Source organism: Parasteatoda tepidariorum, chromosome 8, assembly GCF_043381705.1.
Source record: "Parasteatoda tepidariorum isolate YZ-2023 chromosome 8, CAS_Ptep_4.0, whole genome shotgun sequence".
NCBI lineage: Eukaryota > Metazoa > Arthropoda > Arachnida > Araneae > Theridiidae > Parasteatoda > Parasteatoda tepidariorum.
In genome coordinates, this window is record NC_092211.1 from 89052476 (window position 1) to 89067232 (window position 14757).

A 14757-nucleotide genomic window follows, 5' to 3' on the forward strand; every position below is an offset into this window, starting at 1 on the left:
AAAGTATCAATAATTTAAAACACTGTTTTTTAACTTTAAAAATCAATATATATATATTGATTTTAAAATTGATATAAATCAGTTGATTTAAATCAATGATTTCTTTAAAAAAATCATTTGATTTAAATCAACTGATTTAAATCGTGATTTAAATCAAGCTGATTTAAATCAACGAACCCTGCAATTAAGTAATTTATTTTGATTCATATTTTCTTCTTATATATATATGTTTATTCATAAATCACAGATACTGCTCTTATTCGATGTTTAATTTTTTAAAAATGCTTTCAATTGTGAGTAATGCTTGCAAAGAATATTATTAAATAAATGAGATTTTTTTTTAATATTTCAGAGTGTAACTGTGACCCATCTGGTGTTCTGTCAACATTTGAAGGTTGTGGAAGTGTGACTAGTGGGAAACTGTGTGAGTGCAAAGAGAGAGTCACAGGTCGCATATGCAACGAATGCAAATCACTTTACTGGAACCTCAAATTGGGAAATCCCCTAGGATGTGAAGGTACATCTCTTAAAAAATCGCTTGATTGAGTTCGCAGAACATAATTCTGAGAAATTAACAGGCGTTTTAAAGTTAGAAAGTTTAGAAGTGATATATAGGATATACTTACCGTTGTGTATGAATAAAACAAAGCAACTTGAATAATGTATAAATTAAGGTACAGAAATGGATTTACTTAATTTGTTCACTTCTGTACCTTTATTTGTATTTTGTATACTTTATTTTGCTTCATTCATTAAGTTAAGTATCCTTTCTATTGAATTGTGATGCTACTTCTGAGCTCTAATTAGCATGAATTTTTAGACTGTGAATACTATATTTGATCAAAGTTCAATTATTTCCAAAAAATTGCAAAACTAATTTTAATAACAAATTTTTGTAACTGAAGGTAAATGAGATGAATAGACGTATTTCATAGTGTAATAGTTTATATTCAAATGTGTTACCAGAATTAGTTTTTATTATAAAAGGAACAAAATTAATGTGGATAACTCTTTTATTTTGCATGTTGTTGTTATCCATTGCAAATGTATATATATATGCTGTTAGTGACAGTGTTATGTATCTCTATTATAAATCAGAGATTGCTGTAGTACATGTTGGGTTTTTCTTGCAGATTGTAACTGTTATCTGGGTGGCACAGCGGGTGGTATAGCAGTGTGTGCAAAAACCAATGGCCAGTGTTCTTGCAAACCAAATGTAGGATCGAGACAATGCTCAGAATGTAAAGATGGTTACTATCAACTGGAGGACAACAACTTGTTTGGATGCAAAGGTAGCATATTTTATATAAGAAACAAAGCATGTATTTATGATCTCAATTCTTAATGTACGAAATTCAGTATACTTACTTTCGATGTCATTGTTGCATTCTTAACAGTAATTTGATTGCTTCTCGTTGTTTCATTGTACACAATAGATATGGGATGTCGATCAAAAATTGCCCTAATCACGTTTTATTTCATTGAAAAATAATTAAAAAAAACAAACAATTTTTTAAACGCAATTGTTTTTTTTTAAAGGCTGGAAATGAGTAATTGTTTTTGCAATTGATGATTAAGCAAATTGTTGAAAATGATCAAGATTATTATTTTTCTTTTATAATAAAATAAAATTAAATTTCTGATATAATAAGACGTTTTGTATTGAAATAAAATTCCAAAGTGGAACATTTGTAGATTTAACATTTCAAACATTATTTAAACAAAACAAAATATTAAAATAGCTTCAGTTAACTGCAATATATTTTAAAATTATTTTAATAAAAATATATTAAATCAAAAATGTTTCTACTATCAGGGTTTAATTTTTAATCATCAGTAAAATATAAATAATCCCAATTTAATATTTCTATTAAGTTAATTTAATATTTCAATTATTAATTACTATAAATTTACATAAGGATTCGAACCTCTTTAAATCTTCTGTAGATAAAGTAATTTCTTCTGCAATTTTGTAATGAATCTTTTGCAATTTTCAAAATTGAGGTTGGAAGGTATAAAATTGTTTACAAAGATGCAACAATCCCTAAATCTAATATTGTGATAGTATTCGCATTCTAGTTTTGATTTGCTTCATAAGGAAAACCAAAATTGATAATTTTTTTTGTTCACTCTAATATAATGCTCTTATATTTCAGTTTTTTTAATCTTCTTTTACCTGTAAATAAGAAACACCTAAACTCATATTTTTTATATTTTGAAGTAACATGCACCTACAAATTATTTCAAAATATTTAAATATTTAACTGTTCCAGATATGCATTGTAACATTTAATAAGTAAGATTAATGATAAGTGAAATAATCTATATATTTCCATGAATATCAATAATCACATAGTCACTTTGGTGAATGCCTGAAATATTTGTTATATCCGATTTGATATTAATTTATTCATTGATATTATATATATAGTATTTATTCGATATTTCAATATCTGCTGAGGATAGATTAGGAGAAACATCGGTACCGGTTAAATGCATACTGGGCAGTGGCACTTGACCTTTAAAAAAATATTGATATAGGACATACTGAGCAAATGTATACCAGGCAGTGGTACTGAACTAGACCAGGGGTCTGTCTAGGTTTTTCTGAGATATACCTATTTTGTGAAAATTTAGCCATAATTTGTGAAAAATTAAAAATTATATTTAAAAATCCACACAAAAATATGGATTTATCGTTTCTTAAGGGATACAAAAATAAAATTTTAAGAAAGAGTATTTTGTGAAACTATCATTTTTCCGAAAATTGAATTTGTGAAACTACCGTTTTTCCTAAAGTTGAATTTGTGAAGGTACCGCTAAACGGTAGTAAATTCGGCCTGAACACACCCCCGTAGACCTAGTATATATTTTGGACATTTACCAAAGCGACTATGTGATTGTCAACATTCACCGGTGGAAGTCAACAACCACCCGTTTCGGTCGTTCACGGAAACATATGTAACAAAAAATTCTATATAATGTAATAGATCTTCTCTAGCAGTATAGAAACATACTTTCCAACTACTATGGAATTTCCATTGTTTTAAAAAATATTTTTGTTGGTCATGGAAAAGGTAATATTCAAATAATGATAATTTTAATCACCACTAAACAATTTAAACAGACATATGGTCATGCTCTTATGTTTTGATGAAAATTGTATTTATATTAAAAAATTCTGCTTTACTTCCCTTCCACTCAAAAAAACATTTCTCATTAATCTGAAATGTTGGTGTGCATACACAGGAATTAAATTGAATCAAAATGTAGGACTGAATGAATTTTATGCATGTTTGCAAAAATGTAGTACAGTACAGAACCCGTTATCCGGAAATCAGAAAACCGGAAAACCAAAAAAACCGGAACGAAATTCGATAAATTTTCCCTCCATTTTTTTCAAAAAATGTTTTTTTCCTCATAAGATTTTAGGATTTTTCTTTCCTTTTCGTAAGTTTACCTTACCATCATTTTGGAAATAGTCATTAGTGTATTACTTCATCGTTTTTTCTTCTTTTTAAGATTATTTCCCAATATATATATATTTTTTAGTTGGGTTTAACAATAAAAAAACGGCTTTTTGTAGCGATTCAGAAAGCGAAACGGCTTTTTGTAGCGATTATCCGGAACGATGGTTCCGATGGTTCCGGATAATCGGTTCCCTACTGTATTTAATTTACTATTCCATAATATTACACATATTTTTAAAATGCATCAAAGTTCGCTAAACATCGCTCAAATGTTTTCATCAAGAAAATAGACAAAATTATTGTTCAAAAACTTAATTGTTTTATTTTGTTGCCAGATTGTGGATGCGACATTGGTGGTTCAGTGAATAACTTTTGTGAAAAGGAGAGCGGACAATGTGCCTGCCGACCTAGAATCAGTGGTCGTAAGTGTGATGAACCTCTCCAAACACATTTCTTTCCCACCCTTTTCCAACACCAGTTTGAAATAGAAGACGGCAGGACGCCTGTTGGCACTCAAGTTCGTTATGGTTATGAGGAATCTGTTTTCCCAAGATTCTCATGGCGAGGCTATGCTGTCTTTTCCTCCATACAGGTAGAAAGCTTTTCTAAAATCAGGAACAGACATGTTTATTTAAGTCTTTTCGTGTCACATGAGAAAACATTTTAGTTGTTATGTAGTCAAAACTTCAAGTATAACTGCCACTGTATTAAATTAATTTTAACAGTTCCTATGACTTATACTTACTTAATGTCTTCATTCTTTCAGAAACGAAATTATTGATGTTTGACAAAACAAATAATATCAAAAATCGAAAATTTAATGGTAAAAGAGTCATATAAAAATTAAGAGATTCTTACTCTTTATGTGAGTTTAATTTTTAATTGTATTTAAAATATATTTGAAGCTTTTTTTCTTCATTGTAATGTATTCTTGAGTGCATAATGAACAATTTCATTCATAACAAATCTATTTTATGTTTTCAAAATTATCACCTATAGCATGTAGTGGCACAATTATTTTTATAAATGTGTGTTTGTAAATATAAAATGCATCCATTTTTTGCTTTTTTTTAAAAAAAAAATTATATTTTACCTCAGAAAGAAGTATTGTTGGATTTGTACATCGAAAAGCCAAGTCTCTACCAAGTTTTCTTCTATTACTTAAATTTTGGGGGTGAGCCAGTTTATGGAACAATAACCTTTACTCCAGAGAAGTTTGGAGGTAAGTACAATATTCTATCTGTAACTGTTAAATAATTAGGTTAGTATTTATTAATTTGACTGCTGCATAATAATAATTTCCTCACATTTTTCTTTTTCTCAGTTCTACTTATGATGCAGTTTAAAATATTTTTCCTTTTTTTTAGATTACAAATGTAACAAGTCTTAAGAGAAATTTAGTTTTAACATTTAAAGATTAAATGTTAATATCTGTGTCTTTTTAACACGTAAGAAGGCACATTAAAAGTTTTTTAACGGAAAATATTTCTGCTAATTTCCCAATTCTGCTAATAAACAAACATTTTGCTAATAACGCTTAACAAATATTTTTATTTGAAATATGATTCTAACTTCATTATTTTCATATTGAATCTAATTTTACGTAGCTTAGATAGCACTCTTTTTAAGATCAATTAATTATATTTTGTAATGAATTATAAAATTTAGTATATTATAAGTATTTTGGTTTAAAAAAAGCATTAAGTGTTGAAGTAAGTCTTTTTTTTAGTTGCACTTTAGGGCAAAACATGTAAACGCCTTTATTAAATATTAGATAACATGCTATTTTATGGAAGCAAGTTTTAATAATGGCTTTTATAACATTTTAGTCTCATATAATTGCTATCTAATAATTATTGTAATTTGTATTCAATAGATATTCAGCAAAGCAGTGACATGGTGTTTGAAACAACCACAAAACCAAAGTTCATGAAAGTGTCTGGCAAGCAGGGACTAATAGCCTCACCATTTGTTCTCAATCCTGGACGGTGGACAGTGTCCTTAAGGATCGAAAAGCCTCTCTTTCTGGTAAATCACCAAGTTCATTTTTATCTTGATTAGCATTTCACTTCCAACGTTCTGGTTTCAAATAAATAACAGTTTTCACTTCTGTTTACAGTAAAATCTCTGTAATTTGACCACAAGGAGTACATTACATTAACTCAGACAAGTGGTCAACTTATAGAGGGGATAATATATATATTATCGCGTTATTAAGTATAGTCTCAAGAGTGCTGGGTCATTAAATGTTCCCATGCTCCAGCAATTTCATTGTATCCTACAGACATTCAAGAGGCTTACTGCATTATAACGGCATTAGCCAAGCTGTAGTAGAAAAACTATTCTTGGCATTAAAATTATATTTATAATGTTTAACATCAAATATAAAGGAAGATTTATTAGATTCAACTCTTTCATTAAGAATGAAAGAATAACTGTGAATTAATTTGATATTTTCTATGTGAGTTGATGATTATCTGAGAGAAGAGCTGGAGTATTGAAAATCTTTTGGGCTACAGGTCTCTACTTATATATGTCATATTATTCTTTCAATATTATTACAAATTAGTGGAATGTCTTTTTATTGACTAAAAGTAATTTCTTACAATATCAGTCACAAGAACATATATGCAATTAGAAAACATATACATTAACATTATATTTATTTCAACTTATTCAATTTATCAAATAATAGTAATAATAAAATAATAGAAAAAAATGTAAGTGTGAAAATATGTATTCTAAAAGCGTAATAAAAGGAAAGTAAAAACTTCTTTTTTCATTTATAATTTCACATTGAATTATTTTTGAATCTAACCATATATATTATTATAAATCATTTCTGTGGCCAAAAATCCTTGATAGCTTTTAAAGCACAAATAAGCAAGTCATTATCCTTGTGCTGTTGCCGCCACATAAATTCATTTAAATACGAATCCAAGTATTTTCGGGTGGACCAGTATTTTTTGTTTCTTCATTTTGCCAAACCCCACAAACAAATTATTCCATACGTTTGAAAACTGCACTCTCTTCTGTGCTAGGCAAATCCCAAATTCTAACCATTTTACAACGGAGTAAAAAAAAACAGTATATTTCAACACTCAAAAGAAAACTAACTCACGTAGTCAAGGATTACTAGTAAATATGCTAAAATTTGTGGTTATTGGCGCAGAAGCTATCTTTTGGCAATAATATCAGGTCTAGCAAAAATGGTCGACTGGATAATCTCGAAGTACTGTCTGCTCTTATGGAGCAAAATTATTGAAGTTTTACTACTCATCATTTGTAGCATTTTTAACAGTGGTCACTTTTTCAAACATTGAAAACTTTAAACAATATTAAAAAAAAACTGTTGATATTAATTGTGCAAGGTGCTGTTGTTTTGAAACATTTCTCAAAGTATGGTAAACATGACAAGGTTTATTTCTCCAATGAAGAAAAATTTTAGGGAACAGTGAGGAATAGCGTAATTTGCAGAATATTCTAAAACAGGGGTGTCAAACTCGCTGCGGCCTGAGATGAACATTTTTGTGGCCCAGTCAATATATCCGAAACAAAGTAAAAATAAAATGGAAATATGAATTAGAAACGAAACCAGCATATAAAATTATAATATATATACTTATAATACTTTATTAAATTATAATACTTAAATTATAATACTTTATTTATAAACTACGGATCATTTTAAATTGTAAACGCAAAAATGTAAAATTCTAATTGGCTGAAATGGAGTCCGTTTCACACTAAGCTATCAGTATAGTACATATTCAGGTTTATCCTACTATAGCGAGGTACGTTGGTTATCTTGCTCCTTCTGGGATGCGAAAGAAGAAATATGTAAGTTTTTACAAACTAAAAATCAAGATACAAGCTTGTTCTCCGATCAAATATGGTTGCAAGATTTATCTTTTATGTAACCAAACACTTATCCGATTTAAATTTATTGTTACAAGGCAAGGATCAGATCATTACGAACATGTTTGACATAATTAATGCATTCAAATGTAAACTATTTCTTTGGGAAAGGCAACTGAAAAATGAAAATTTAACGGACTACGCGCAACAGGAACAAATCTAGTTCAGGTGATACTGCATCATATAAAAAATATGCAAAAAAAAAAATTAAATCTTTGAACAGAATTTGAAACAGGGTTTAAAGATTATAATTCTTTGAAAGGCAAATTTTGTTTGTTTTCTTTGATTTTCTCAATAAATATAGACTCAGTACCCAGTTATATGCAAATGGAAGTGATTGAGATTCAGTGAGACTCAAAGTTGGCAAAATTCATTGAAGTGGGTGTGCTTTAATTTTACGAATATTTACCGGCAAGGTTTGAAAATATGCAAAAACTCGCATTTGAAATTATTTCCATGTTTGGAAGTACATATCAGTGAGAGCAATTATTTACTGTTATGAATGGAAATAAATCTCCTGTCCGAAACCGTATTAATAACGCTCATGTTGGGTAAATTTTGAAAGTAGTCTCGGCCAAAAAAATTTCTCTTCGAAATAGAAAAGATAGTAGCAGAGAAAAGATGAAGTATCAGAACTTAAACAATAATTTAACTTTATATATGTTTATTACAATTCGAAATAAGAATATTTGTTTCTATGAACATTCATTTTTTTTTTGCGGCCCACCTAAAGTTAAGCATTGTTTATTTGGCCCAAGTTACCTTTTGAGTTTGACACCCCTGTTCTAAAACATTCATAATAATTACGTATTTATTAAACAAAATTACTATTCATATGGGGTAATCGGATGGCTATCTCCAATTATCATATTTAGCAGAATTGTTAGGCCGGGTTAGCCTGGTCGGTAGGGCGCTGGGCCCAAGTCGGAGAGTTCGAACCCTGCCGGCCAAAGACTCCCTGTGCAGTAAATGGTGACTGATACACATAAAATCAGTCGAGTCGCTAAGTCCTCCATGGGTCCGCTCTATAAATGGGCGTGACGTATGGGTGTAGGGGAAGTTGAATTCTTGGCCATAGATGGCGCCGCTGGAAAACAAGAGCAATCACACAACTCTGACTTAACAGGCGTACGAGAGAGAGCAGAATTGTTGCTGTTAACTGTGTTCTATATTTGATCCTAATGATTTGTTTGTTAATAATCCATTTAAACCTCAATCAGGATTACATGGTGTTGCTGCCACAATCCTATTACGAAGCCACACTCTTACAACAGCATGTCTTGAATCCCTGTCTTCTGCAATCATCAAATGAAGAGATGTGCCTTATGTACAGGTTTCCACCTCTTCCCATTAATGCAGAAATCGCTAAGGGCAACACAGGGTACGTTCTTGATGAATATGGTGAGGAAAAAATTAGGACCAACACTTACGATGAGACCGAGACGCTGTCCGTGAGTATTTTCCATTCTTTCTTTCTTATTTTTGTTGACAAAAACTGAATTAAATGTTACACATTGAATCAAGATGGTCAATTTTTTTTAACGTTCTGTTATGTGATGGAAAACATGAAGAATTTGTTTCAAATAAAAGGGATAGCAGTTTTTTCCTAACTTGGATGAGTTCTTTATTACATTTGGTATTAAAAGTGTTATTTTTTGCTGTATTCAGTTGACCCTTGATCTAATGATCCTTGTTGACCTAACAAAAATGCATGCAATAATGTGAGGCCAGTATACAAGCAGGAATACCATAAATATTTACTTATAGCGAACATGAAGTGCATAACCTCATTTTAAAAAACGACTATTGTCATTCTCACAGTTGAATGAAATTATATTTTTTTCAGTGAAAGGTGAAGAATCACCTACCTGATCTATTAAATAGCATAACTCGATTGATTTAGTCAATAGTATTTAGTAAAGTTTCAATAGTTCTGTCGTTTTATTTGTGTGAATTTAACATTAATAGCTTTTATGTATGGTTGCCATTATGCACCATGTAACTGAAATATTTTTTGTCTGTTTGTTTCTTTACTTGTAAATAATTCTAAAAAAATGACATATTTGTTTTCTAGAGGGTTTTTCGTATTGCTGTAGTTTACTTTTAATCTTGCCCTTAGAAACAATAAATGAATAAAATTCTTTGTTTCTCTCAAAACTAAAAATGACCAATACAGTTGTTTGACAAAAATATTATAAGAATAGCTTAAATTTAAAAAATTTTTATTTAATACTAGATTTTTTGTTTTATGCAAAATTTTAAAGTCTGAATATTATATTTGAGAGTTAGGTTGAGTATTTATGCTTAAGGTTCATGTTTATTATTATGAATTTTAAGTGTGAATACTTATTTAAGCATTTGTTTGATTATAAAGAATAGCATGCCATTTGTAATTGTAAATTCAATGCGTGTTTTTTAATTTGTAATTTATAAATTTGATTGTTATTTTTTCAGTTGTTCAAAAGTGTTTTAAGGATTTTCCTCCTCTTTAGATTTTGCAGACCGACAGGATGGCCTGGTTAGATAGCGAACAAAAGAATCTACATCTAGACTTCACCGTCTCTCGTCCTGGCCCACATGTTATTATTATGACTTATCACACACCTCAGCCTATTCGCAGTACTACAGCTACTGTCAAAATATCCGATTCTGACCAAGGAGAGACCAAAGATGGGAAAGTCACATTAAGCGATTGTGGATACTCTTACCTGTGTCGCCAAGTGGTTTTAAATGAAGTAGGAGAGGTTTTGATATTTGATCTTGAAAGCAATTATGTCACAGCCAAGATGGAGATATTGGATGAATCGGACATTGCAGTTGATAACATCGCTTTAGTGCCTGCTGATCTGTGGCACCTAGACTATATTGTGCCTCAACCATTATGCATTAAAAAAGATGGTGCGTGTATTGAATCTGAATATCCACCTGCACCAGAGGCCACAAAAGTGAGTAACAGCTAGGACTGGGCGATGTAAGAAATTTTATATCTTGATACGTCGTCTGTTAGATATAGCGATGTATCGCGATTTAGCACATGTTCAAAAATTATATATCAGAAATCTTTACATTTATCAACAAATAAACTAAAGGAATAAATCTATTACAAAAGAAAATGTCTTAAATAAAAACAAACCAAAGTTTAATTTAAATTTTTTAAAATTAAAAATGACTCAAGATTCATTGGTTTAAAAATATTAATAAAAATGTAACAAAATATTTTACATACATGCATTAAAAATTAAAAGAAAGAAAAAAAACGAAAGTAAAAACAAACTGAAGAAATTTTTACTTTAGTAAAACATTTTTAAATTATTTGAAAAAAACTGCTTTTGAAACATCGTTAGACCTTTTATTTATTTATTTAAAATAATAAAGTTGCATTAACTAATGGTCAAATTCTATACTTAATAAATGTAAAAATAAATGTACGTTTTTTATTTATTTATTATTTTCTTTCTGAAAATAAAATCGACTAAAGATTTATTTGTTTCAAATTGATACTGACTGTCTAAGAAATTATAAAACAAGTATCGAAAAAATTTTAAGAAAAATTAAAAAAAAATACTCTTAAGTACTATTGTTAAATTATTAAAAAAATGTCAAAACATTGCTAAACTTTTAATTCAATTAAAAAAAAATATTTGTATATTAACTAATAGTCAAATTTTTTCATAATAAAAACGATTGAAGATTTATTGGTCTAAAAATAATCGAATTATTATACTTACATGCATCAAATAAATAAAAATTAAAAAAAAAATAATAACTTTTTATAACAAAGTTAAATACAAAATACCCCTATTCAATTGTATCGCTTAAAATAAAAACAATAATTAGAAGAAAGAAAGAAACAATGAAGAATTTTTTTTAAATTCATATTTTCCTTACATTAATAGATTGAATTCAGAACGAAAATGTAAGATAATAGCGATCGCGCTACGATCTCAAAGTAACAGTAGGTCTACTAAAAATAATTGACAAGAATCGTTAAATCCCGACCAGCAAAAAAGAAGGAAAAAAAGTGAAAAGTAAAATCGCAAAGGTAAAAATGGCGCATAAAGAAACTATGTATAGCGTTCCATTTCAACGATGATCCTCTCACAAAACCGAGAGTTCTGAACTGATTCAATTCGCTCTTCGTCATTCAACATCACGAAACTAAGTCTCCGTAACTAAACTCTATCAACATTTCCGCAGTTAGACGAAATCGTCTTCGTCAGTGCAGTGACAGCGTTAGCGTAGGCAAGGATCCTCACTTGTTAAATCGTTAAACTGCGAGTGTTGCCATATACCGATGGCTTAAATCAGGTTTCTGATGCATCGCCTAAAATGGAAATCAGTACCGCCAGCTAAATTCAGATTTCTGATGCATCGCCTTAAACGAAAGTCACTGTCAGCGGTTTAAATCAGATTTCTGATGCATCGCCTAAAACGAAAGTCATTATATCAGCCTGCCGATATATGTATTAAATCTATATTTCGCGATGCATGGATATATAGCCCAGTCCTAGTAACAGCTGAATGATTAAAAAAGATTTTTGTTGTTTTTAAATGCTCATTTTTTTAAAAACTGAATTATAGTCAAGTTTAGTATTCTTATGACCTGTAGCATTTATCTTCATCTGACTAATTGATGGTTGCAGTTAATTTATTAGTAGGAGAGTTACTAACAATTAAAACAATAATATTTTATTCAAAGTGTCAGCTACCCTCATTTTTTTTATTAAACCTACTGGTGTAAAGTTACTAGGAACAAAATCCACCCATGAAATGTTTTTATTTATATACTACTCATTGATATTTGTTTCTAAATCTGAACAAGTCTCCAGATTCATTATGTCTTCACTGTTATTTCCTGTATTTGTATTCCATTTAAAGGCTGTAATTTATTAATTTATATTCATTACGAATCATAGTAAAATTTTTATGAATGCCCATTTATGTACAATTGCTTAGGTTTTTAATATTTAATTAGTTATATATTTCATCCACACAAAGTTTAAATTCGTATCACATTTTTATAATTTTCCCAATTTTTAAATATAGATTGCATCACACTTATTTCAATATGGTTTCTTTTGGCTAGCCACGTGTTTTATAAAAACATGAAAATAAAACATTTTGACTGCAAGGAGTCTGCCTGATCTTGCCATTCGCATGCGGAATATCCATCAGACAGTTTTACTTGCCTCCCCATTCAAATGGGATAATGGGTTTTCTGTTTGGCCAAAGGCATGAAAATGAAGTATGACCAAGAAAACTCACTAACTGTGTGTAGAATGCATGGATTAGTCTGGAGGCTGTCCCAATTATATGTCAAACAAAAATTCAGACATTTTACAATGAGGCAACCAAACTTTACATATAAAATTATAAATTTAAGTAACAAATGCAACTCTCGTAAAGTAATAATGTGACGAACATCAAAATAATAATAGTACTTAAATGGAATATGATGATGCGTCTATAACAAAAATAAGCAGTTAGAAACAAATATTTTGCATTAGCTCTAAGTTCAAGTGACAGCTCTATTTAAACTCGCATATAATTTTCAGAATGTCAATGCCAACGCACCTCGACAAAAACTAAACTATTATAATTGCATCGGATTCAAAAATACATGCAAATCTCGAGTCATAACGTAAAAAGACACTTTCTGACTTAGCATTCAATAACCTCTAGTGGCAGACTGCTTGTTCACCCAAACAGGTTTAAATAAAGATCTTGATTGCAAACAAGGCATAAGATTTTTGCCCAATAACACTGTTGATCAGCACAATTGGTGTCTTTGATTGACGTAAAATAACAAGCTACAAAAAACATGCTTATATATATGTGCATATTTTAATATTTGTAATGTAATATTAAAACATAATGTTCATTTGTAACAGGTGGAATTCCAGGAATCTGGTTACAATGAGTACAGCAGGGTATCTGATGTGGTTGAAAGTGACATTGCACTGGTGAGCCTCCAGGAAAATGATAACGTCGTTGACTTGAAAGGTTCCGTTCCATCTCCTGGACTTTATTCTTTTGTCCTCCACTACTACCAGGTAATGCTCTCATACATAAATGTAGACAAAAGACTTTAGAAAGTAAATTTTTCTAAAAGTTGGGACGTGTTAAAATTCAATATAAATTGCAAGTTATAGTGTCATTGCAATAGTTCCAAAGCCTTGAATTCTCTGCATGGAGATACAATATGATATATATGTTTGTAGCAGTGTGTGGTTTTTAATCATTATCAAATGATAAATGTATTAAAGACAGTGTTTTCCTTTCTCATTTTGTTTTGAATGAAGGCAAGGAAAAGACATCTATATCATTCAAAGAGATCAGAGAGAATTAAGTTGCTTCACTTGATGGATATTTAAAAAAAACATCTTTTCAAAAACTATCTCCATTCACCCTGAAAATGGGTTCATTGCAATAATGCCAAAAGACACTATGCATGTTTGTTTTCTATTCTTGATGTAATATGGATTATATTTTTAAATTTCAATTATCGGCTAAATATGAAGCGTTTGGATTACAACCAGGGAGGATTAAATAGTTGAGATAATTAATAATAGAACACATTGCAATAACAAGAAAAAGGTGAGGCTGTATGTAAATTGATTGTAGATGATTAATATTGTTTGGTTGAAACTTTCTTAAACGGAATCAAGTATGAACAGTGTTAGTTATAAAATAGAATTTTGGGAACTAATAATCATTTTATTTAAATATAATACAATAAGTAATAGTTTATATTTTAAATAGATACAAAATCCAAAATTATCTGGTTCCTATAAAACCTCTGAAAAATCATTATCGAAACTTATAATTAGTACGAAAGCATAATTGATAGTTATGATAAACCTCTCAAATTGATTCAGATTAGAATCCAAACCAATGTGAGTGTGCAAAAAGATGTGAATTGCATTACTTAAATTGTTAACCTATAGTTTGTTTGCTGGGGGATTTTCAGACAACAACTGCAGATGTAAAATATTTATCTCTTTGTAATTGTCTGTAAATACCAAAAATTCATAAATTCCTGAGTATTTATATATTTAATTGAATATTGTATGGTTATATTTGTCGCTAAAACTTAACAAAAATTATACATATTTAAGATATGAATAAATTTTGATTATGTTGACTGTATTTTCTAAGAAGAAAAATTTATTGGAGTGAAAATATTAAGTATTATTGAAATCGTTGTTTTTTATTTCCTTTGTCCGTTGTTTTTAATTATGATGTTATCATTCCTAACGTTTCTGTTCATAATTCCCAATATCATTTTCTACCATTACTTTTGACGAAAAAAAAAAACACTTTGAGTTTCGTTAAAATTTACATAAAATTCTTCAACTTAAAGGTTAGC

At 29.5% G+C, this 14757-nt stretch overlaps 1 protein-coding gene across 6 annotated transcripts in view; it reads left to right on the forward strand.

The window, feature by feature from the left end:
* Positions 1-14757, forward strand: part of LOC107448892 (laminin subunit alpha) — a 117649-nt gene that overhangs the window by 32167 nt on the left and 70725 nt on the right. For all 6 annotated transcript variants that reach the window (XM_016064242.3, XM_071184348.1, XM_071184349.1 and 3 more), the window contains exons 11-18: positions 353-517; positions 1134-1292; positions 3806-4062; positions 4569-4692; positions 5347-5498; positions 8609-8839; positions 9881-10333; positions 13280-13441. In XM_016064242.3, coding sequence (XP_015919728.2) covers positions 353-517; positions 1134-1292; positions 3806-4062; positions 4569-4692; positions 5347-5498; positions 8609-8839; positions 9881-10333; positions 13280-13441 — 1703 coding nt within the window. The remainder of the gene's footprint in view (positions 1-352; positions 518-1133; positions 1293-3805; positions 4063-4568; positions 4693-5346; positions 5499-8608; positions 8840-9880; positions 10334-13279; positions 13442-14757) is intronic.